The sequence below is a fragment of the Hemiscyllium ocellatum genome, chromosome 9, assembly GCF_020745735.1.
Source record: "Hemiscyllium ocellatum isolate sHemOce1 chromosome 9, sHemOce1.pat.X.cur, whole genome shotgun sequence".
Lineage (NCBI taxonomy): Eukaryota > Metazoa > Chordata > Chondrichthyes > Orectolobiformes > Hemiscylliidae > Hemiscyllium > Hemiscyllium ocellatum.
The window spans coordinates 30638186-30663431 of record NC_083409.1 but is presented as its reverse complement, the minus strand read 5'-3'; the positions used below and the strand labels follow the sequence as shown (position 1 = coordinate 30663431).

Here is a 25246-nt window from a genome sequence, read left to right as displayed (position 1 = left end):
AGAAGGTACATAGTTGTGTGTTTGGATACAGGTGACCAGGAGTGTACATGTCCGTGTGTTTGGATACAGGTGACCAAGAGGGTACAGGTCTATGTGTTTGGTCACAAGTGATTGAGAGGGTATAGGCCCGTGTGTTTGGATACAGGTGACCGGGAGGGTACATGTCCATGTGTTTGGTCACAGGCGCCTGAGAAGGTACATATCCGTGTGTCTGGATACAGGTGACCGGGAGGGTACAGGTCCATGTGTTTGGATACAGGTGACCGAGAGGGCACAGGTTCGTGTGTTCGGATACAGGCACCCGAGAGAGTACATGTCCGTGTGTTTGGATACAGCTGACTGAGAGGGTACAGGTCTGTGTGTTTAGTTACAGGTGACCGAGAGGGTACAGGTCCGTGTGCTTGGTCACAGGTGATTGAGAGGGTGTAGGCCCGTGTGTTTGGATACAGGTGACCGAGCGGGTACAGGTCCGTGTGTTTGGATACAGGTGATTGAGAGGGTACATGTCCGTATGTTTGGTCACAGATGACTCAGAGGATACAGGACCGTGTGTTTGTCAGAGGTGACTGAGAGGGTACAGGTCTGTGTGCTTGGTCAGAGGTGACTGAGAGGGTACAGGTCGGTGTGTTTGGTCAGAAGTGACTGAGAGGGTACAGGTCCGTGTGCTTGGTCACAGGTATCTGAGAGGGTATAGGCCCATGTGTTTGGATACAGGTGATCAAGAGGGTAAAGGTCCGTGTGTTTGGATACAGGTGACCGGGAGGGTACATGTCCGTGCGTTTGGATACAGGTGACCGAGAGGGTACAGGTTCATGTGTTTGGTCACAGGTGACCGAGAGGGTACAGGTCCATGTGTTTGGTCACAAGTGACCGAGAGGGTACAGGTCCATGTGTTTGGTTACAGGTGACCGAGAGGGTACAGGTCCGTGTGTCTGGTCACAAGTGACCAAGAGGGTACAGGTCCGTGTGTTTGGTCACAGGTGACCGAGAGGGTACAAGTCCGTGTGTTTGGTCAGAGGTGACCGAGAGGGTACAGGTCCATGTGTTGGGTCACAAGTGATTGAGAGGGTACAGGCCCGTGTGTTTGGATACAGGTGACCGGGAAGGTACATGTCCGTGTGTTTGGATACAAGTGACCGAGAGGGTACAGGTCCGTGTGTTTGGTCACAGGCGCCTGAAAAGGTACATATCCGTGTGTCTGGATACAGTTGACCGGGAGGGTACATGTCCGTGTGTTTGGATACAGGTGACCGAGAGGGTACAGGTCCGTGTGCTGGGTCACAGGTGACTGAGAGGGAATAGGCCCGTGTGTTTGGATACAGGTGACCGAAGGGGTACAGGTCCATGTGTTTGGATACAGGTGACCAAGAGGGTACAGGTCCGTGTGTTTGGTCACAGGCGCCTGAGAAGGTACATATCCGTGTGTTTGGATACAGGTGACCGGGAGGGTACATGTCCATGTATTTGGATACAGGTGACCGAGAGGGTACAGGTCCATGTGTTTGGATACAGGCGCCCGAAAGAGTACTTCTCCGTGTGTTTGGATACAGGTGACCGAGAGGGTACAGGTCCGTGTGTTTGGTCACAAGTGACCGAGAGGGTACAGGTCCGTGTGTTTGGTTACAGGTGACCGAGAGGTTACAGGTCCGTGTGTTTGGATACAGGTGACCGAGAGGGTACAGATCCGTGTGTTTGGTCAGAGGTGACTGAGAGGGTACAGGTCTGTGTGTTTGGTCAGAGGTGACTGAGAGTGTACAGGTCCGTATGTTTGGATACAGGTGATCAAGGGGGTACAGGGCTGTATGTTTGGTCACAGGCGCCTGAGAAGGTACATGTCCGTGTGTTTGGATACAGGTGACCGAGAGAGTACAGGTCTGTGTGTTTGGATACAAGCGTCTGAGAGGGTACAGGTCCATGTGTTTGGATATAGATGACCGAGAGGATACATGTCCATAGGTTTGGTCACAGATGACTCAGAGGATACAGGACCATGTGTTTGGTCAGAGGTGACTGAGAGGGTACAGGTCTGTGAGTTTGGTCAGAGGTGACCGAGAGGGTACAGGTCTGTGAGTTTGGTCAGAGGTGACTGAGAGGGTACAGGTCTGTGAGTTTGGTCAGAGGTGACCGAGAGGGTACAGGTCCATGTGTTTGGTCAGAGGTGACCGAGAGGGTACAGGTCCGTGTGTTTGGTTACAGATGACTGAGAGGGTACAGCTCTGTGTGCTTGGTCACAGGTTACCGAGAGGGTATAGGCCCGTGTGTTTGGATACAGGTGACTGAGAGGGTACGGGTCCGCGTGCTTGGTCACAGGTGACCGAGAGGGTACAGGTCCATGTGTTTGGATACAGGTGATCGAGAGGGTACAGGTCCGTGTGTTTGGATACAGCTGATCAAGAGGGCACAGGTTCGTGTATTTGGATACAGGCGCCCGAGTGAGTACATTGCTGTGTGTTTGGATACAGGTGACTGAGAGGGTACAGGTCTGTGAGTTTGGTTACAGGTGACCGAGAGGGTACAGGCCCGTGTGTTTGGTCAGAGGTGACCAAGAGGGTACAGGTCCGTGTGCTTGGTCACAGGTGATTGAGAGGGTATAGGCCCATGTGTTTGGATACAGGTGACCGAGAGGGTACAGGTCCGTGTGTTTGGATACAGGTGACCGAGAGGGTACAAGTCCACGTGTTTGGTCACAGGCACCTGAGAAGGTACATATCCATGTGTTTGGATGCAGGTGACCGGGAGGGTATATGTCCGTGTGTTTGGATACAGGTGACTGAGAGGGTACAGATCTGTGTGTTTGGTCACAGGCGCCTGAGGAGGTACATAACCGTGTGTTTGGATACACGTGACCGAAAGGGCACAGGTTCATGTATTTGGATACAGGCGCCCGAGTGAGTACATGTCCGTGTGTTTGGATACAGGTGACTGAGAGGGTACAGGTCTGTGAGTTTGGTTACAGGTGACCGAGAGGGTACAGGCCCGTGTGTTTGGTCAGAGGTGACTAAGAGGGTACAGGTCCGTGTGCTTGGTCACAGGAGATTGAGAGGGTATAGGCCCATGTGTTTGGATACAGGTGACCGGGAGGGTACAGGTCCATGTGTTTGGATACAGGTGACCGAGAGGGCACAGGTTCGTGTGTTCGGATACAGGCACCCGAGAGAGTACATGTCCGTGTGTTTGGATACAGCTGACTGAGAGGGTACAGGTCTGTGTGTTTAGTTACAGGTGACCGAGAGGGTACAGGTCCGTGTGCTTGGTCACAGGTGATTGAGAGGGTGTAGGCCCGTGTGTTTGGATACAGGTGACCGAGCGGGTACAGGTCCGTGTGTTTGGATACAGGTGATTGAGAGGGTACATGTCCGTATGTTTGGTCACAGATGACTCAGAGGATACAGGACCGTGTGTTTGTCAGAGGTGACTGAGAGGGTACAGGTCTGTGTGCTTGGTCAGAGGTGACTGAGAGGGTACAGGTCGGTGTGTTTGGTCAGAAGTGACTGAGAGGGTACAGGTCCGTGTGCTTGGTCACAGGTATCTGAGAGGGTATAGGCCCATGTGTTTGGATACAGGTGATCAAGAGGGTAAAGGTCCGTGTGTTTGGATACAGGTGACCGGGAGGGTACATGTCCGTGCGTTTGGATACAGGTGACCGAGAGGGTACAGGTTCATGTGTTTGGTCACAGGTGACCGAGAGGGTACAGGTCCATGTGTTTGGTCACAAGTGACCGAGAGGGTACAGGTCCATGTGTTTGGTTACAGGTGACCGAGAGGGTACAGGTCCGTGTGTCTGGTCACAAGTGACCAAGAGGGTACAGGTCCGTGTGTTTGGTCACAGGTGACCGAGAGGGTACAAGTCCGTGTGTTTGGTCAGAGGTGACCGAGAGGGTACAGGTCCATGTGTTGGGTCACAAGTGATTGAGAGGGTACAGGCCCGTGTGTTTGGATACAGGTGACCGGGAAGGTACATGTCCGTGTGTTTGGATACAAGTGACCGAGAGGGTACAGGTCCGTGTGTTTGGTCACAGGCGCCTGAAAAGGTACATATCCGTGTGTCTGGATACAGTTGACCGGGAGGGTACATGTCCGTGTGTTTGGATACAGGTGACCGAGAGGGTACAGGTCCGTGTGCTGGGTCACAGGTGACTGAGAGGGAATAGGCCCGTGTGTTTGGATACAGGTGACCGAAGGGGTACAGGTCCATGTGTTTGGATACAGGTGACCAAGAGGGTACAGGTCCGTGTGTTTGGTCACAGGCGCCTGAGAAGGTACATATCCGTGTGTTTGGATACAGGTGACCGGGAGGGTACATGTCCATGTATTTGGATACAGGTGACCGAGAGGGTACAGGTCCATGTGTTTGGATACAGGCGCCCGAAAGAGTACTTCTCCGTGTGTTTGGATACAGGTGACCGAGAGGGTACAGGTCCGTGTGTTTGGTCACAAGTGACCGAGAGGGTACAGGTCCGTGTGTTTGGTTACAGGTGACCGAGAGGTTACAGGTCCGTGTGTTTGGATACAGGTGACCGAGAGGGTACAGATCCGTGTGTTTGGTCAGAGGTGACTGAGAGGGTACAGGTCTGTGTGTTTGGTCAGAGGTGACTGAGAGTGTACAGGTCCGTATGTTTGGATACAGGTGATCAAGGGGGTACAGGGCTGTATGTTTGGTCACAGGCGCCTGAGAAGGTACATGTCCGTGTGTTTGGATACAGGTGACCGAGAGAGTACAGGTCTGTGTGTTTGGATACAAGCGTCTGAGAGGGTACAGGTCCATGTGTTTGGATATAGATGACCGAGAGGATACATGTCCATAGGTTTGGTCACAGATGACTCAGAGGATACAGGACCATGTGTTTGGTCAGAGGTGACTGAGAGGGTACAGGTCTGTGAGTTTGGTCAGAGGTGACCGAGAGGGTACAGGTCTGTGAGTTTGGTCAGAGGTGACTGAGAGGGTACAGGTCTGTGAGTTTGGTCAGAGGTGACCGAGAGGGTACAGGTCCATGTGTTTGGTCAGAGGTGACCGAGAGGGTACAGGTCCGTGTGTTTGGTTACAGATGACTGAGAGGGTACAGCTCTGTGTGCTTGGTCACAGGTTACCGAGAGGGTATAGGCCCGTGTGTTTGGATACAGGTGACTGAGAGGGTACGGGTCCGCGTGCTTGGTCACAGGTGACCGAGAGGGTACAGGTCCATGTGTTTGGATACAGGTGATCGAGAGGGTACAGGTCCGTGTGTTTGGATACAGCTGATCAAGAGGGCACAGGTTCGTGTATTTGGATACAGGCGCCCGAGTGAGTACATTGCTGTGTGTTTGGATACAGGTGACTGAGAGGGTACAGGTCTGTGAGTTTGGTTACAGGTGACCGAGAGGGTACAGGCCCGTGTGTTTGGTCAGAGGTGACCAAGAGGGTACAGGTCCGTGTGCTTGGTCACAGGTGATTGAGAGGGTATAGGCCCATGTGTTTGGATACAGGTGACCGAGAGGGTACAGGTCCGTGTGTTTGGATACAGGTGACCGAGAGGGTACAAGTCCACGTGTTTGGTCACAGGCACCTGAGAAGGTACATATCCATGTGTTTGGATGCAGGTGACCGGGAGGGTATATGTCCGTGTGTTTGGATACAGGTGACTGAGAGGGTACAGATCTGTGTGTTTGGTCACAGGCGCCTGAGGAGGTACATAACCGTGTGTTTGGATACACGTGACCGAAAGGGCACAGGTTCATGTATTTGGATACAGGCGCCCGAGTGAGTACATGTCCGTGTGTTTGGATACAGGTGACTGAGAGGGTACAGGTCTGTGAGTTTGGTTACAGGTGACCGAGAGGGTACAGGCCCGTGTGTTTGGTCAGAGGTGACTAAGAGGGTACAGGTCCGTGTGCTTGGTCACAGGAGATTGAGAGGGTATAGGCCCATGTGTTTGGATACAGGTGACCGAGAGGGTACAGGTCTGTGTGTTTGGTCACAGGCGCCTGAGAAGGTACATATCCGTGTGTTTGGATACAGGTGACCGGGAGGGTACATATCCGTGTGTTTGGATACAGGTTACCGAGAGGGTACAGGTCCGTGTGTTTGGATACAGGTGCCCGAGAGAGTACATCTCCGTTTGTTTGGATACAGGTGACCGAGAAGGTACAGGTCTGTGTGTTTGGTTACAGGTGACCAAGAGGGCGCAGGTCCGTGTGATTGGTCACAGGTATCTGAGAGGGTATAGGCCCGTGTGTTTGGACACCGGTGACCGAGATTGTACAGGTCCGTGTGTTTGGATACAGGTGATCAAGAGTGTACAGGTCCGTGTGTTTGGTCACAAGTGACCGAGAGGGTACAGGTCCGTGTGTTTGGTCAGAGGTGACCGAGAGGGTAAAGGTCCATGTGCTTAGTCACAAGTGATTGAGAGGGTATAGGCCCATGTGTTTGGATACAGGTGACCGGGAGGGTACAGGTCCGTGTGTTTGGATACAGGCGCCCGAGAGGATACAGTTCCATGTGTTTGGATACAGGTGACCGAGATGGTACAGGTCTGTGTGTTTGGTTACAGGTGACCGAGAGGGTAAAGGTCTGTGTGTTTGGTTACAGGTGACCAAGAGGGCGCAGGTCCGTGTGATTGGTCACAGGCGTCTGAGAGGGTATAGGCCCGTGTGTGTGGACACCGGTGACCGAGAGGGTACAGGTCCGTGTGTTTGGTCACAGGCGCCTGAGAAGGTACATATCCGTGTGTTTGGATACAGGTGACCGGGAGGGTACATGCCCGTGTGTGTGGACACCGGTGACCGAGAGGGTACAGGACCGTGTGTTTGGTCACAGGCGCCTGAGAAGGTACATATCCATGTGTTTGGTCACAAGTGACCGAGAGGGTACAGGTCCATGTGTTTGGTTACAGGTGACCGAGAGGGTACAGGTCCGTGTGTCTGGTCACAAGTGACCAAGAGGGTACAGGTCCGTGTGTTTGGTCACAGGTGACCGAGAGGGTACAAGTCCGTGTGTTTGGTCAGAGGTGACCGAGAGGGTACAGGTCCATGTGTTGGGTCACAAGTGATTGAGAGGGTATAGGCCCGTGTGTTTGGATACAGGTGACCGGGAAGGTACATGTCCGTGTGTTTGGATACAAGTGACCGAGAGGGTACAGGTCCGTGTGTTTGGTCACAGGCGCCTGACAGGGGTACATATCCGTGTGTCTGGATACAGTTGACCGGGAGGGTACATGTCCGTGTGTTTGGATACAGGTGACCGAGAGGGTACAGGTCCGTGTGCTGGGTCACAGGTGACTGAGAGGGAATAGGCCCGTGTGTTTGGATACAGGTGACCGAAGGGGTACAGGTCCATGTGTTTGGATACAGGTGACCAAGAGGGTACAGGTCCGTGTGTTTAGTCACAGGCGCCTGAGAAGGTACATATCCGTGTGTTTGGATACAGGTGACCGAGAGGGTACAGGTCCATGTGTTTGGATACAGGCGCCCGAAAGAGTACTTCTCCGTGTGTTTGGATACAGGTGACCGAGAGGGTACAGGTCCGTGTGTTTGGTCACAAGTGACCGAGAGGGTACAGGTCCGTGTGTTTGGTTACAGGTGACCGAGAGGTTACAGGTCCGTGTGTTTGGATACAGGTGACCGAGAGGGTACAGATCCGTGTGTTTGGTCAGAGGTGACTGAGAGGGTACAGGTCCGTGTGTTTGGTCACAAGTGACCGAGAGGGTACAGGTCCGTGTGTTTGGTTACAGGTGACCGAGAGGTTACAGGTCCGTGTGTTTGGATACAGGTGACCGAGAGGGTACAGATCCGTGTGTTTGGTCAGAGGTGACTGAGAGGGTACGGGTCTGTGTGTTTGGTCAGAGGTGACTGAGAGTGTACAGGTCCGTATGTTTGGATACAGGTGATCAAGGGGGTACAGGGCTGTATGTTTGGTCACAGGCGCCTGCGAAGGTACATGTCCGTGTGTTTGGATACAGGTGACCGAGAGAGTACAGGTCTGTGTGTTTGGATACAAGCGTCTGAGAGGGTACAGGTCCATGTGTTTGGATATAGATGACCGAGAGGATACATGTCCATAGGTTTGGTCACAGATGACTCAGAGGATACAGGACCATGTGTTTGGTCAGAGGTGACTGAGAGGGTACAGGTCTGTGAGTTTGGTCAGAGGTGACTGAGAGGGTACAGGTCTGTGAGTTTGGTCAGAGGTGACTGAGACGGTACAGGTCTGTGTGTTTGGTCAGAGGTGACTGAGAGGATACAGGTCCATGTGTTTGGTCAGAGGTGACCGAGAGGGTACAGGTCCGTGTGTTTGGTTACAGATGACTGAGAGGGTACAGCTCTGTGTGCTTGGTCACAGGTTACCGAGAGGGTATAGGCCCGTATATTTGGATACAGGTGACTGAGAGGGTACGGGTCCGTGTGCTTGGTCACAGGTGACCGAGAGGGTACAGGTCCATGTGTTTGGATACAGGTGACCGAGAGGGTACAGGTCCGTGTGTTTGGATACAGGTGATCAAGAGGGCACAGGTTCGTGTATTTGGATACAGGCGCCCGAGTGAGTACATTGCTGTGTGTTTGGATACAGGTGACTGAGAGGGTACAGGTCTGTGAGTTTGGTTACAGGTGACCGAGAGGGTACAGGTCCATGTGTTTGGTCACAGGTGTCTGAGAGGCTATTGGCCCGTGTGTTTGGATACAGGTGACCGAGAGGGTACTGGTCCGTGTGTTTGGTCACAGGCGCCTGAGAAGGTACATATCCGTGTGTTTGGATACAGGTGACCGGGAGGGTACATGTCCGTGTGTTTGGATACAGGTGACCGAGAGGGTACAGGTCTGTGTGTTTGGTCACAGGCACTTGAGAAGGTACATATCCGTGTGTTTGGATACAGGTGACCGAGAAGGTACAGGTCTGTGTGTTTGGTTACAGGTGACCAAGAGGGTACAGGTCCATGTGTTTGGTCACAGGTGTCTGAGAGGGTATTGGCCCGTGTGTTTGGATACAGGTGACCGAGAGGGTACAGGTCCGTGTGTTTGGATACAGGTGATCAAGAGGGCACAGGTTCGTGTATTTGGATACAGGTGCCCGAGTGAGTACATGTCTGTGTGTTTGGATACAGGTGACTGAGAGGGTGCAGGTCTGTGAGTTTGGTTAGAGGTGACCGAGAGGGTATAGGCCCGTGTGTTTGGTCAGAGGTGACCAAGAGGGTACAGGTCCGTGTGCTTGGTCACAGGTGTTTGAGAGGGTATAGGCCCATGTGTTTGGATACAGGTGACCGAGAGGGTACAGGTCCGTGTGTTTGGATACAGGTGACCGAGAGGGTACAAGTCCACGTGTTTGGTCACAGGCGCCTGAGAAGGTACATATCCATGTGATTGGATGCAGGTGACCGGGAGGGTATATGTCCGTGTGTTTGGATACAGGTGACCGAGAGGGTACAGGTCTGTGTGTTTGGTCACAGGCGCCTGAGGAGGTACATAACCGTGTGTTTGGATACAGGTGACCGAAAGGGCACAGGTTCATGTATTTGGATACAGGCGCCCGAGTGAGTACATGTCCGTGTGTTTGGATACAGGTGACTGAGAGGGTACAGGTCTGTGAGTTTGGTTACAGGTGACCGAGAGGGTACAGGCCCGTGTGTTTGGTCAGAGGTGACCGAGAGGGTACAGGTCCATGTGCTTAGTCACAAGTGATTGAGAGGGTATAGGCCCGTGTGTTTGGATACAGGTGACCGGGAGGGTACATGTCCGTGTGTTTGGTCACAGGCGCCTGCGAAGGTACATATCCGTGTGTTTGGATACAGGTGACTGGGAGGGTACAGGTCCGTGTGTTTGGATACAGGCGCCCGAGAGGCTACAGTTCCATGTGTTTGGATACAGGTGACCGAGAGGGTACAGGTCTGTGTGTTTGGTTACAGGTGACTGAGAGGGTACAGGTCTGTGTGTTTGGTTACAGGTGACCAAGAGGGCGCAGGTCCGTGTGATTGGTCACAGGTGTCTGAGACGGTATAGGCCCGTGTGTGTGGACACCGGTAACCGAGAGGGTACAGGTCCGTGTGTTTGGATACAGGTGATCAAGAGTGTACAGGTCCGTGTGTTTGCTCACAGGCGCCTGAGAAGGTACATAGCCGTGTGTTTGGATACAGGTGACCGGGAGGGTACATGTCCATGTGTTTGGTCACAGGCGCCTGCAAAGGTACATATCCGTGTGTTTGGATACAGGTGACTGGGAGGGTACAGGTCCGTGTGTTTGGATACAGGCGCCCGAGAGGATACAGTTCCATGTGTTTGGATACAGGTGACCGAGAGGGTACAGGTCTGTGTATTTGGTTACAGGTGACCGAGAGGGTACAGGTCTGTGTGTTTGGTCACAGGTGACCAAGAGGGTACAGGTCCGTGTGCTTCGTCACAGGAGATTGAGAGGGTATAGGCCCGTGTGTTTGGATACAGGTGACCGAGGGTGTACAGGTCCATGTGTTTGGATTAAGGTGACCGATAGGGTACAGATCCGTGTGTTTGGATACAGGTGACCGAGAGGGTACAGGTCCGTGTGTTTGGTCACAGGCGCCTGAGAAGGTACATATCCGTGTGTTTGGATACAGGTGACCGGGAGGGTACATGTCCGTGTGTTTTGGATACAGGTGACCGAGAGGGTACAGGTCCATGTGTTTGGTCACAGGCGCCTGAGAAGGTACATATCTGTGTGTTTGGATACAGGTGACCGGGAGGGTACATGTCCGTGTGTTTGGATACAGGCGCCTGACAGGGGTACATGTCCGTGTGTTTGGATACAGGTTACCAAGATGGTACAGGTCCGTGAGTTTGGATACAGGCGCCCGAGAGGGTACAGGTCCGTGTGTTTGGTCAGAGATGACTGAGAGGATACAGGTCCGTGTGCTTGGTCACAGGTGTCCGAGAGGGTATAGGCCCGTGTGTTTGGATACCGGTGACTGAGAGGGTACAGGTCCGTGTGTTTGGATACAGGTGATCAAGAGGGTACAGGTCCGTGTGTTTGCTCACAGGCGACTGAGAAGGTACATAGCTGTGTGTTTGGATACAGGTGACCGGGAGGGTCCATGTCCGTGTGTTTGGATACAGATGACCGAGAGGATACAGGTCTGTGTGTTTGGTTACAGGTGACCGAGAGGGTACAGGTCCGTGTGTTTGGATACAGGTGACCGAGAGGGTACAAGTCAGTGTGTTTGGATACAGGCGCCTGACAGGGGTACATGTCCGTGTGTTTGGATACAGGCGCCCGAGAGGGTACATGTCTGTGTGTTTGGATACAGGTTACCAAGAGGGTACAGGTCCATGTGTTTGGATACAGGCGCCCGAGAGGGTACAGGTCTGTGTGTTTGGTCAGAAATGACTGAGAGGGTACAGGTCTGTGTGCTTGGTCACAGGTGTATGAGAGGGTATAGGCCCGTGTGTTTGGATACCGGTGACTGAGAGGGTACAGGTCCATGTGTTTGGATACAGGTGATCAAGAGGGTACAGGTCCGTGTGTTTGCTCACAGGCGACTGAGAAGGTACATAGCTGTGTGTTTGGATACAGGTGACCGGGAGGGTCCATGTCCGTGTGTTTGGATACAGATGACCGAGAAGGTACAGGTCCGCGTGTTTGGTCACAGGCGCCTGAGAAGGTACATATCCGTGTATTTGGATACAGGTGACCGGGAGGGTACATGTCCGTGTGTTTGGATACACGTTACCGAGGGTACAGGTCCGTGTGTTTGGATACAGGCGCACGAGAGAGTACATCTCCGTTTGTTTGGATACAGGTCTCCGAGAGGGTACAGGTCTGTGTGTTTGGTTACAGGTGATCGAGAGGGTACAGGTCCGTGTGTTTAGCCAGAGGTGACTGAGAGGGTACAGGTCCATGTGCTTGGTCACAGGTGTCTGAGAGGGTATTGGCCCGTGTGTTTGGATACCGGTGCCCGAGAGTGTACATCTCCGTTTGTTTGGATACAGGTGACCGAGAAGGTACAGGTCTGTGTGTTTGGTTACAGGTGACCAAGAGGGCGCAGGTCCGTGTGATTGGTCACAGGTGTCTGAAAGGGTATAGGCCCGTGTGTTTGGACACCGGTGACCGAGAGGGTACAGGTCCGTGTGTTTGGATACAGGTGATCAAGAGTGTACAGGTCCGTGTGTTTGCTCACAGGTGCCTGAGAATGTACATAGCCGTGTGTTTGGATACAGGTGACTGGGAGGGTACATGTCCGTGTGTTTGGATACAGGTGACCGAGAGGTACAGGTCTGTGTGTTTGGTTACAGGTGACCGAGAGGGTACAGGTCCGTGTGCTTGGATACAGGTGACCAAGAGGGTACAGGTCCATGTGTTTGGTCACAAGTGACCGAGGGGGTACAGGTCCGTGTGTATGGATACAGGTGACTGAGAGAGTAAAAGGTCCATGTGTTTGGTCACAGGTGCCTGAGAATGTACATAGCCGTGTGTTTGGATACAGGTGACTGGGAGGGTACATGTCCGTGTGTTTGGATACAGGTGACCGAGAGGTACAGGTCTGTGTGTTTGGTTACAGGTGACCGAGAGGGTACAGGTCCGTGTGCTTGGAGACAGGTGACCAAGTGGTTACAGGTCCATGTGTTTGGTCACAAGTGACCGAGAGGGTACAGGTCCGTGTGTTTGGCTACAGGTGACCAAGAGGGTACAGGTCCGTGTGTTTGGTCACAAGTGACCGAGAGGGTACAGGTCCGTGTGTTTGGTCAGAGGTGACCGAGAGGGTAAAGGTCCATGTGCTTAGTCACAAGTGATTGAGAGGGTATAGGCCCGTGTGTTTGGATACAGGTGACCGGGAGGGTACAGGTCCGTGTGTTTGGTCACAGGCGCCTGAGAAGGTACATATCCGTGTGTTTGGATACAGGTGACTGGGAGGGGACAGGTCCGTGTGTTTGGATACAGGCGCCCGAGAGGATACAGTTCCATGTGTTTGGATACAGGTGACCGAGAGGGTACTGGTCTGTGTGTTTGGTCAGAGGTGACCAAGAGGGTACAGGTCCGTGTGCTTCGTCACAGGAGATTGAGAGGGTATAGGCCCGTGTGTTTGGATACAGGTGACCGGGAGGGTACGTGTCCGTGTGTTTGGATACAGGTGACCGAGAGGGTACAGGTCCGTGTGTTTGGTCACAGGCGCCTGAGAAGGTACATATCCGTATGTTTGGATACAGGTGACCGGGAGGGTACATGTCCGTGTGTTTGGATACACGTTACCGAGGGTACAGGTCCGTGTGTTTGGATACAGGCGCCCGAGAGAGTACATCTCCGTTTGTTTGGATACAGGTGACCGAGAGGGTACAGGTCTGTGTGTTTGGTTACAGGTGACCGAGAGGGTACAGGTCTGTGTGTTTAGTCAGAGGTGACTGAGAGGGTACAGGTCCGTGTGCTTGGTCACAGGTGTCTGAGAGGGTATTGGCCCGTGTGTTTGGATACAGGTGACCGAGAGGGTACAGGTCCATGTGTTTGGTCACAGGCGCCTGAGAAGGTACATATCCGTATGTTTGGATACAGGTGACCGGGAGGGTACATGTCCGTGTGTTTGGATACACGTTACTGAGGGTACAGGTCCGTGTGTTTGGATACAGGCGCCCGAGAGAGTACATCTCCGTTTGTTTGGATACAGGTGACCGAGAGGGTACAGGTCTGTGTGTTTGGTTACAGGTGACCGAGAGGGTACAGGTCTGTGTGTTTAGTCAGAGGTGACTGAGAGGGTACAGGTCCGTGTGCTTGGTCACAGGTGTCTGAGAGGGTATTGGCCCGTGTGTTTGGATACAGGTGACCGAGAGTGTACAGGTCCATGTGTTTGGTCACAGGCGCCTGAGAAGGTACATATCTGTGTGTTTGGATACAGGTGACCGGGAGGGTACATGTCCATGTGTTTGGATACAGGTGACCGTGAGGGTACAAGTCAGTGTGTTTGGATACAGGCGCCTGACAGGGGTACATGTCCGTGTGTTTGGATACAGGCGCCCGAGAGGGTACATGTCTGTGTGTTTGGATACAGGTTACCAAGAGGGTACAGGTCCGTGTGTTTGGTTACAGGCGCCCGAGACGGTACAGGTCTGTGTGTTTGGTCAGAAATGACTGAGAGGGTACAGGTCTGTGTGCTTGGTCACAGGTGTATGAGAGGGTATAGGCCCGTGTGTTTGGATACCGGTGACTGAGAGGGTACAGGTCCATGTGTTTGGATACAGGTGATCAAGAGGGTACAGGTCCGTGTGTTTGCTCACAGGCGACTGAGAAGGTACATAGCCGTGTGTTTGGATACAGGTGACCGGGAGGGTCCATGTCCGTGTGTTTGGATACAGATGACCGAGAGGGTACAAGTCAGTGTGTTTGGTCACAGGCGCCTGAGAAGGTACATGTCCGTGTGTTTGGATACAGGTGATCAAGAGGGTACAGGACCGTATGTTTGGTCACAGGCGCCTGAGAAGGTACAGGTCCGTGTGTTTGGATACAGGTGACCGAGAGGGTACAGGTCCATGTGTTTGGATACAGGTGACCGAGAGGGTACAGGTCCGTGTGTTTTAATACAGGTGACCGAGAGGGTACAGGTCCGTGTGTTTGGTCACAGGCGCCTGAGAAGGTACATATCCGTGTGTTTGGATTAAGGTGACCGGGAGAGTACATGTCCGTGTGTTTTGGATACAGGTGACCGAGAGGGTACAGGTCTGTGTGTTTGGTCACAGGCGCCTGAGAAGGTACATATCCGTGTGATTGGATACAGGTGACCGGGAGGGTACATGTCCGTGTGTTTGGATACACGTTACCGAGAGGGTACAGGTCCGTGTGTTTGGATACAGGTGCCCGAGAGAGTACATCTCCGTTTGTTTGGATACAGGTGACCGAGAAGGTACAGGTCTGTGTGTTTGGTTACAGGTGACCAAGAGGGCGCAGGTTCGTGTGCTTTGTCACAGGTGTCTGAGAGGGTATAGGCCCGTGTGTTTGGATACCGGTGACCGAGAGGGTACAGGTCCGTGTGTTTGGATACAGGTGATCAAGAGTGTACAGGTCCGTGTGTTTGCTCACAGGCGCCTGAGAAGGTACATAGCCGTGTGTTTGGATACAGGTGACTGGGAGCGTACATGTCCGTGTGTTTGGATACAGGTGACCGAGAGGGTACAGGTCTGTGTGCTTGGATACAGGTGACCAAGAGGGTACAGGTCCATGTGTTTGGTCACAAGTGACCGAGAGGGTACAGGTCCGTGTGTTTGGTTACAGGTGACCAAGAGGGTACAGGTCCGTGTGTTTGGTTACAGGTGACCGAGAGGGTACAGGTCTGTGTGTTTGGTCACAAGTGACCGAGAGGGTACAGGTCCATGTGTTTGGATACAGGTGATCAAGATGCTACAGGTCCGTGTGTTTGGTCACAGGCACCTGAGAAGGTACATGTCCGTGTGTTTGGATACAGGTGACCGAGAGGGTACAGGTCCGTGTGTTTGGATACAGGTGACCGAGAGGTTACAGGTCCATGTGTTTGGATACAGGTGACCGAGAGGGTACAGGTCCGTGTGTTTTAATACAGGTGACCGAGAGGACACAGGTTCGTGTATTTGGATACAGGCGCCCGAGTGAGTACATGTCCGTGTGTTTGGATACAGGTGACTGAGAGGGTACAGGTCTGTGAGTTTGGTTACAGGTGACCGAGAGGGTACAGGTCCGTGTGTTTGGATACAGGTGACCGAGAGGGTACAGGTCCGTGTGTTTGGTCACAGGCGCCTGAGAAGGTACATATCCGTGTGTTTGGATTAAGGTGACCGGGAGAGTACATGTCCGTGTGTTTTGGATACAGGTGACCGAGAGGGTACAGGTCCGTGTGTTTGGATAGAGGTGACCGAGAGGGTACAGGTCCGTGTGTTTGGTCACAGGCGCCTGAGAAGGTACATATCCGTGTGTTTGGATACAGGTGACCGGGAGGGTACATGTCCGTGTGTTTGGATACACGTTACCGAGTGGGTACAGGTCCGTGTGTTTGGATACAGATGCCCGAGAGAGTACATCTCCGTTTTTTTGGATACAGGTGACCGAGAAGGTACAGGTCTGTGTGTTTGGTTACAGGTGACCAAGAGGGCGCAGGTTCGTGTGCTTTGTCACAGGTGTCTGAGAGGGTATAGGCCCGTGTGTTTGGATACCGGTGACCGAGAGGGTACAGGTCCGTGTGTTTGGATACAGGTGATCAAGAGGGTACAGGTCCGTGCGTTTGCTCACAGGCGCCTGAGAAGGTACATAGCCGTGTGTTTGGATACAGGTGACCGGGAGGGTACACGTCCGTGTGTTTGGATACAGGTGACCGAGAGGGTACAGGTCTGTGTGTTTGGTTACAGGTGACCGAGAGGGTACAGGTCCGTCTGCTTGGGTACAGGTGACCAAGAGGGTACAGGTCCATGTGTTTGGTCACAAGTGACCGAGAGGGTACAGGTCCGTGTGTTTGGTTACAGGTGACCGAGAGGGTACAGGTCCGTGTGTTTGGTCACACGTGACCGAGAGGGTACAGGCCCGTGTGTTTGGTCAGAGGTGACCGAGAGGGTACAGGTCCATGTGCTTAGTCACAAGTGATTGAGAGGGTATAGGCCCGTGTGTTTGGATACAGGTGACCGGGAGGGTACATGTCCGTGTGTTTGGTCACAGGCGCCTGAGAAGGTACATATCCGTGTGTTTGGATACAGGTGACTGGGAGGGTACAGGTCCGTGTGTTTGGATACAGGCGCCCGAGAGGATACAGGTCCATGTGTTTGGATACAGGTGACCGAGAGGGTACAGGTCTGTGTGTTTGGTTACAGGTGACCGAGAGGGTACTGGTCCGTGTGTTTGGTCAGAGATGACCAAGAGGGTACAGGTCCGTGTGCTTCGTCATAGGAGATTGAGAGGGTTTAGGCCCGTGTGTTTGGATACAGGTGACCGAGGGGGTACAGGATCGTGTGTTTGGATACAGGTGACCGAGAGGGTACAGGTCCGTGTGTTTGGATACAGGTGACCGAGAGGGTACAGGAGCGTGTATTTGGTCACAGGCGCCTGAGAAGGTACATATCCGTGTGTTTGGATACAGGTGACCGGGAGGGTACATGTCCGTGTGTTTGGATACAGGTGACTGAGAGGGTACAGGTCCGTGTGTTTGGTCACAGGCGCCTGCGAAGGTATATATCCGTGTGTTTGGATACAGGTGACCGGGAGGGTACAGGTCCGTGTGTTTGGATACACGTTACCGAGAGGGTACAGGTCCGTGTGTTTGGATACAGGCACCCGAGAGGGTACAGGTCCGTGTGTTTGGTCACAAGTGACCGAGAGGGTATAGGTCCGTGTGTTTGGTCACAGGTGGCCGAGAGGGTACAGGTCCGTGCGTTTGGTCAGAGGTGGCCGAGAGGGTACAGGTCCGTGTGTTTGATCGGAGGTGACCAAGAGGGTATAGGTCCGTGTGCTTGGTCACAAGTGGTTGAGAGGGTATAGGCCCGTGTGTTTGGATACAGGTGACCGGGAGGGTACATGTCCGTGTGTTTGGTTTCAGGTGACCGAGAGGGTTCAGTTCCGTGTGTTTGGATACAGGCGCCCAAGAGGGTACAGGTTCATGTGTTTGGATACAGGTGACCGAAAGGGCACAGGTTCGTGTGTTTGGATACAGGCGCCCGAGAGAGTACATGTCCGTGTGTTTGGATACAGGTGACTGAGAGGGTACAGGTCTGTGCGTTTGGTTACAGGTGACCGAGAGGGTACAGGCCCGTGTGTTTGGATACAGGTGACCGAGAGGGTACAGGAGCGTGTATTTGGTCACAGGCGCCTGAGAAGGTACATATCCGTGTGTTTGGATACAGGTGACCGGGAGGGTACAGGTCCGTGTGTTTGGATACAGGCACCCGAGAGGGTACAGGTCCGTGTGTTTGGTCACAAGTGACCGAGAGGGTATAGGTCCGTGTGTTTGGTCACAGGTGGCCGAGAAGGTACATGTCCGTGTGTTTGGATACAGGTGACCGAGAGGGTGCAGGTCCATGTGTTTGGATACAGGTGACCGAGAGGGTACAGGTCCGTGTGTTTGGTCACAGGCGCCTGAGAAGGTACATATCCGTGTGTTTGGATACAGGTGACCGGGAGGGTACAGGTCCGTGTGTTTGGATACAGGCACCCGAGAGGGTACAGGTCCGTGTGTTTGGTCACAAGTGACCAAGAGGGTATAGGTCCGTGTGTTTGGATACAGGTGACCGGGAGGGTACATGTCCATGTGTTTGGATACAGGTGACCAGGAGGGTACATGTACGTGTGTTTGGATACACATTACCGAGGGTACAGGTCCGTGTGTTAGGATACAGGCGCCGGAGAGCGTACGTATCCGTGTGTTTGGATACAGGTGACCAGGAGGGTACATGTACGTGTGTTTGGATACACATTACCGAGGGTACAGGTCCGTGTGTTAGGATACAGGCGCCCGAGAGAGTACATCTCCGTTTGTTTGGATACAGGGGACCGAGAGGGTACAGGTCTGTGTGTTTGGTTACAGGTGACCAGGAGGGTACAGGTCTGTGTGTTTAGTCAGAGGTGACTGAGAGGGTACAGGTCCGTATGCTTGGTCACAGGTGTCTGAGAGGGTACAGGTCCGTGGGCTTGGTCACTGGTGTCTGAGAGGGTATAGGCCCGTGTGTTTGGATACAGGTGATCAAGAGGGTACAGGTCCATGTGTTTGGATACAGGTGATCAAGAGGGTACAGGTCCGTGTGTTTGCTCACAGGCGCCTGAGAAGGTACATATCCGTGTGTTTGGATACAGGTGACTGGGAGGGTACAGGTCCGTGTGTTTGGATACAGGCGCCCGAGAGGATACAGGTCCATGTGTTTGGATACAGGTGACCGAGAGGGTACAGGTCTGTGTGTTTGGTTTCAGGTGACCGAGAGGGTACAGGTCCGTGTGCTTCGTCATAGGAGATTGAGAGGGTATAGGTCCGTGTGTTTGGATACAGGTGACCAAGAGGGTACAGGTCCGTGTGTTTGGTCACAGGCGCCTGAGAAGGTACATATCCGTGTGTTTGGATACAGGTGGCCGGGAGGGTACATGTCCGTGTGTTTGGATACAGGTGACAGAGTGTACAGGTCCGTGTGTTTGGTCACAGGCGCCTGCGAAGGTACATATCCGTTTGTTTGGATACAGGTGACCGGGAGGGTACAGGTCCGTGTGTTTGGATACACGTTACCGAGAGGGTACAGGTCCGTGTGTTTGGATACAGGCATCCGAGAGGGTACAGGTCCGTGTGTTTGGTCACAAGTGACCGAGAGGGTACAGGTCCGTGTGTTTGGTCACAGGTGGCCGAGAGGGTACAGGTCCGTGTGTTTGATCAGAGGTGACCAAGAGGGTATAGGTCCGTGTGCTTCGTCACAAGTGGTTGAGAGGGTATAGGCCCGTGTGTTTGGATACAGGTGACCGGGAGGGTACATGTCCGTGTGTTTGGATTCAGGTGACCGAGAGGGTTCAGTTCCGTGTGTTTGGATACAGGCGCCCAAGAGGGTACAGGTTCATGTGTTTGGATACAGGTGACCGAAAGGGCACAGGTTCGTGTGTTTGGATACAGGCGCCCAAGAGAGTACATGTCCGTGTGTTTGGATACAGGTGACTGAGAGGGTACAGGTCTGTGTGTTTGGTTACAGGTGACCGAGAGGGTACAGGCCCGTGTGTTTGGTCAGAGGTGACCAAGAGGGTACAGGTCCGTGTACTTGGTCACAGGTGATTGAGAAGGTACATGTCCGTGTGTTTGGATACAGGTGACCGAGAGGGTGCGGGTCCATGTGTTTGGATACAGGTGACCGAGAGGGTACAGGTCCGTGTGTTTGGTCACAGGCGCCTGAGAAGGTACATATCCGGGTGTTTGGATACAGGTGACCGGGAGGGTACATGTCCATGTGTTTGGATACAGGTGACCGAGAGGGTACAGGTCCGTGTGTTTGGTTACAGGTGACCGAGAGGGTACAGGTCCCTGCGTTTGGTCAGAGGTGGCCGAGAGGGTACAGTTCCGTGTGTTTGATCAGAGGTGACCAAGAGGGTACAGGTCCGTGTGCTTGGTCACAAGTGGTTGAGAGGGTATAGACCCGTGTGTTTGGATACAGGTGACCGGGAGAGTACCTGTCCGTGTGTTTGGATTCAGGTGACCGAGAGGGTACAGGTCCATGTGTTTGGTCACAGGCACCTGAGAAGGTACATATCCATGTGTTTGGATACAGGTGACCGAGAGGGTTCAGGTCCGTGTGTTTGGATACAGGCGCCCAAGAGGGTACAGGTTCATGTGTTTGGATACAGGTGACCGAAAGGGCACAGGTTCGTGTGTTTGGATACAGGCGCCCGAGAGAGTACATGTCCGTGTGTTTGGATACAGGTGACTGAGAGGGTACAGGTCTGTGCGTTTGGTTACAGGTGACCGAGAGGGTACAGGCCCATGTGTTTGGTCAGAGGTGACCAAGAGGGTACAGGTCCGTGTTCTTGGTCACAGGTGATTGAGAAGGTACATGTCCGTGTGTTTGGATACAGGTGACCGAGAGGGTACAGGTCCGTGTGTTTGGTCACAGGTGCCTGAGAAGGTACATATCCATGTGTTTGGATACAGGTGACCGGGAGGGTACATGTCCGTGTGTTTGGATACAGGTGACCGAGAGGGTACAGGTCCGTGTGTTTGGTCACAGGCGCCGGAGAGCGTACGTATCCGTGTGTTTGGATACAGGTGACCAGGAGGGTACATGTCTGTGTGTTTGGATACAGGTGACCGAGAGGGTACAGGTCTGTGTGTTTGGTTACAGGTGACCGAGAGGGTACAGGTCCGTGTGTTTAGTCAGAGGTGACTGAGAGGGTACAGGTCCGTGTGCTTGGTCACAGGTGTCTGAGAGGGTACAGGTCCGTGCGCTTGGTCACTGGTGTCTGAGAGGGTATAGGCCCGTGTGTTTGGATACAGGTGATCAAGAGGGTACAGGTCCGTGTGTTTGCTCACAGGTGCCTGAGAAGGTACATAGCCGTGTGTTTGGACACAGGTGACCGGGAGGATACATGTCCGTGTGTTTGGATACAGGTGACCGAGAGGGTACAGGTCTGTGCGTTTGGTTACAGGTGACCGAGAGGGTACAGGTCCGTGTGTTTGGTCAGAGATAACCGAGAGGGTACAGGTCCGTGTGCTTGGTCACAGGTGTCTGAGAGGGTATTGGCCCGTGTGTTTGGATACAGGTGACCGAGAGGGTACAGGTCCATGTGTTTGGTCACAGGCGCCTGAGAAGGTACATATCTGTGTGTTTGGATACAGGTGACCGGGAGGGTACATGTCCGTGTGTTTGGATACAGGCGCCTGACAGGGGTACATGTCCGTGTGTTTGGATACAGGTTACCAAGAGGGTACAGGTCCGTGTGTTTGGATACAGGCGCCCGAGAGGGTACAGGTCCGTGTGTTTGGTCAGAGATGACTGAGAGGATACAGGTCCGTGTGCTTGGTCACAGGTGTCCGAGAGGGTATAGGCCCGTGTGTTTGGATACCGGTGACTGAGAGGGTACAGGTCCGTGTGTTTGGATATAGGTGATCAAGAGGGTACAGGTCCGTGTGTTTGCTCACAGGCGACTGAGAAGGTACATAGCTGTGTGTTTGGATACAGGTGACCGGGAGGGTCCATGTCCGTGTGTTTGGATACAGATGACCGGGAGGGTCCATGTCCGTGTGTTTGGATACAGATGACCGAGAGGATACAGGTCTGTGTGTTTGGTTACAGGTGACCGAGAGGGTACAGGTCCGTGTGTTTGGATACAGGTGATCAAGATGCTACAGGTCCGTGTGTTTGGTCACAGGCGCCTGAGAAGGTACATATCCGTGTGTTTGGATACAGGTGACCGGGAGGGTACAGGTCCGTGTGTTTGGATACAGGCGCCCGAGAGGGTACGTGTCCGTGTGTTTGGATACAGGTGACCGAGAGGGTACAGGTCCCTGTGTTTGGTCACAGGTGCCTGTGAAGGTACATATCCGTGTGTTTGGATACAGGTGACCGGGAGGGTACACGTCCATGTGTTTGGATACAGGTGACCGAGAGGGTACAGGTCTGTGTGTTTGGTCATAGGCGCCTGAGAAGTTACATATCCGTGTGTTTGGATACAGGTGACCGGGAGGGTACATGTCCGTGTGTTTGGATACACGTTACCGAGAGGGTACAGGTCCGTGTGTTTGGATACAGGTGACCGAGAGGGTACAGGTCCGTGTGTTTGGATACAGGTGATCAAGATACTACAGGTCCGTGTGTTTGGTCACAGGCGCCTGAGAAGGTACATATCCGTGTGTTTGGATACAGGTGACCGGGAGGGTACAGGTCCGTGTGTTTGGATACAGGTGACCGGGAGGGTACAGGTCCGTGTGTTTGGATACAGGTGATGTTTGTGGTCCTGCGCTTGAGAGATTGGTCATGAGGGACGAGCGATGCAGGAACAGTTGCTAGCGCAGTCAGAGCCTCCTGCAATCCTGTGGATGTGTAAATAAAGGTGCTCTGTGTGTGTGTGTGGGTGGGTGGGTGGGGGTGTGTGTGTGTGTGTGGGTGGGTGTATGGGTGGTCCGTTCCAAGCGCTGTGTTGGAAGTTTACCCCCTGTCCTTACCTGCCACTACTGCCGGGTTGTTCTGACCTCCCTCCGGCTTCAGCCACATGTCGGCGGTGAAAGGTCCCCGGGGGATGCTGACCTCTCGCCGCGGCTTCAGGCGCTCCTTGCCCCCGGAGAGGTAGAGGACGGTGCCGTGCAGGGGTTCGCATCCTGCAGCTCCGGAGCGCCGGGCAGCGAGGCTGCAGCCTCCCGGGGTCGAGCTGCTATCCCCGGCGCCGCCTCCTCCCCGGGACTGCCCGTGATCCGGAGCCCAGGGTGGGGACGGGCTCCACGGAGCTCCCCGCTGCCCGTCTCCCGCGAGCACCACCACCTCCTGCTCCTGCCGCCGCCGCCGCCGGCGGCTCCTGGCTCCTCGCTCCGCCGTCCAGCAGCGCTCCTCCCCTGGGCCGCTCCGCCGCCTCTCCGCGCGGGACACCAGCGCTCGCTTGTAGCGCCAGTGCGGGCTGGCCCGGACCGGGCAGAGTGGCCAGAGCTCCAGTAAGGTACTGAGCACAAGTAGCAGTGTGAGGGACGGCATGGCGACCACCCTCGGGGGAAGTGTGGGGGTGGGGGGGGGGGGAACAAAAAGCAAAACAAAAACACCCCAGGTAAATGACAACCGACTAAAACTTTCAAAAATAAAACTTGCAAAAAAAAATTGTCCCTTAAAATAAATTGCAGCTTTAATGTTAAACTCGCCCTTGCTTTGAGAACAGAACTCTCACTGTTTGAGTAATGTGCACATTGCTGGCTTTGCAATGCCAAACAGTGAACAGGTCCTGTTGTTCGCTATCCCTCTCACTTCCAGTATTGCTCTCCCTAGTGCAGGTTCCCTCTTTTTATACCGTGTCCTGTCCTCCCAATTCTCTGCATTCTGCACCCTGAACGCGGCTATTCCCCCCCCCCCCACCCCTGCACACATCTCCTTGGCATCTCTACACATCTACCCTCCATTGTTCCAGTGAGGTTTTGTTATTTTTCTTTTTAAAAAGAGAGGGGAGGGGGAGCTGGTGGTGGGTTTGTATCTCTTTATAAAACATCATGTGATCCGCCAGGGGAAAAGTGAGGGCTGGGGAGGGTGGGATATGCCGGTCGGATGGTAAACAGCAAGAGAAATAGGGAGGGGGGGTGGGAGATGTAAACAAACAGACCCCTACCTCACCCTCTACAATCCTGATTGTCAGACCCCCCCCCCCCTTGCATTGCCAAGCTTACTTGACACACACACACACACACACACCCCAGATAAGTTTGCCTGTAAGGGGCCCGGGTCACTCGGGGTGGCACTTGCAAATTCTTCCTGATGTCAAATGAGTTGTCGGAAGTGCCCCAGCTTCATACATACACCACACCATCACCATCATCCTCTTTGAACCCGGGGCTCGCTTGTGAGGCAACCCCCCCCCCCCCCACTCCCTGCACAATTCCACGGCAGTTTTGCATGCACCGTTTTCAACTTTCGAATCAATTCTCTCGACCCACAAGAGAACGGGAGGTGGGGGGGGGGGGGAGCGGGGGTAACAGAAACAGGGATAGCTCTACCCTTACAACAAGCACAGTATATGGTCACCAATATCAATACATACACACACATAAATGCTGTTCGTACAACCATATGTGTACTTCGATACACCAGCTGACACAATACACACGCATAAAATTGATACATTTGCAGCGCTATAGGTACAACCTCATAATGTGGATACATTTAGATACATTGTACCCAGCGCGGATACAATAATAACAGACGCCCCGTGACTTGTATGCGAATGTGCTCACAATTGTGTGATACTGGATCCTGTCAAACCAACGGAGCTGTAGTAAATAATACCCACCTGCCTTGCCCCCTGCAATAAGGTGTGAGTCTCCCCCAGATCATCATTCCTCCTGGATCCCTCCCTCCCTGGCTTTGACTTTAGCACTGTCTTTTTTTAAAATTTGTTTTCAAAACGATTGCCGACTGCGTTTTAATATATGTGTGTGTGTGAGAGAGAGAGAGAGAGATTTTTGTTTTGTTATTCATCCGGATTGTGAGTATTTGGAGGCGGGGGGGGGGGGTGGGGGAGGGAGGCTGGAGGGGGTGAATTGAAAGGTCGCGCCCTCTCCCGGGCAGCGAGTCGCCTTTAGATCGGGAGCTGAAGCCCCATCAGCGAGCACATCTTTGGCGGTCAGAGCAGAATGGATTGGCAGCTAGTGCCGTGGTCTGGGGGGCCCCTTCTGGGTACGAGCTGCCCGCAGTGGGAGGCGGTAACGCGGCCCGGATTGAACTTGGACACTGTTCCTGCCTTCTGGGTTTCGGAGTTAACAGACAAACAAATGTGGGAACTTGAGCATTCCCAGCCGATGGGGCTGTGGTAGCTTTTGCTTCAAGCCCGCAGAAACTGAACTTCGGAGGGGGTTGGGGGCTGCGGGGGGGGGGGGGGGGAGAGAGAGAGAGAGAGCGTGCGAAATAAATAACTCAGCAGCCAGATTCAACATCGCTCCTACAACCGTTAAAAAAACAAGTGTAATTCCTGTTGAAGATCTGCTGACTTATTGGCCCAGGATTCAGGTTCCCAAGCACTTCCAGAGTGACGATCAGATCCCAGAGGCCTTCGGCTAGCAGCTTTGCTGAGCTAGGGGGACTGAATACATTGGTCGTTTCTTCTGAGAAATTGCACTGATAGAGATCTGACGACCAGGACTTACTTGCAGCACTTGAGAGAGTTCAC

The 25246-nt window shown here is 53.5% G+C and overlaps 1 protein-coding gene across 1 annotated transcript in view; it reads right to left on the bottom strand.

Annotated features, from left to right (window-relative positions):
* LOC132818488 (pappalysin-2-like) overlaps positions 1 to 23073 on the bottom strand; it is a 487615-nt gene extending 464542 nt beyond the window's left edge. Inside the window, exon 1 of the mRNA XM_060829547.1 lies at positions 22554 to 23073. Coding sequence (XP_060685530.1) covers positions 22554 to 23073 — 520 coding nt within the window. The remainder of the gene's footprint in view (positions 1 to 22553) is intronic.
* Between the last annotated feature and the right edge of the window lie 2173 nt (positions 23074 to 25246).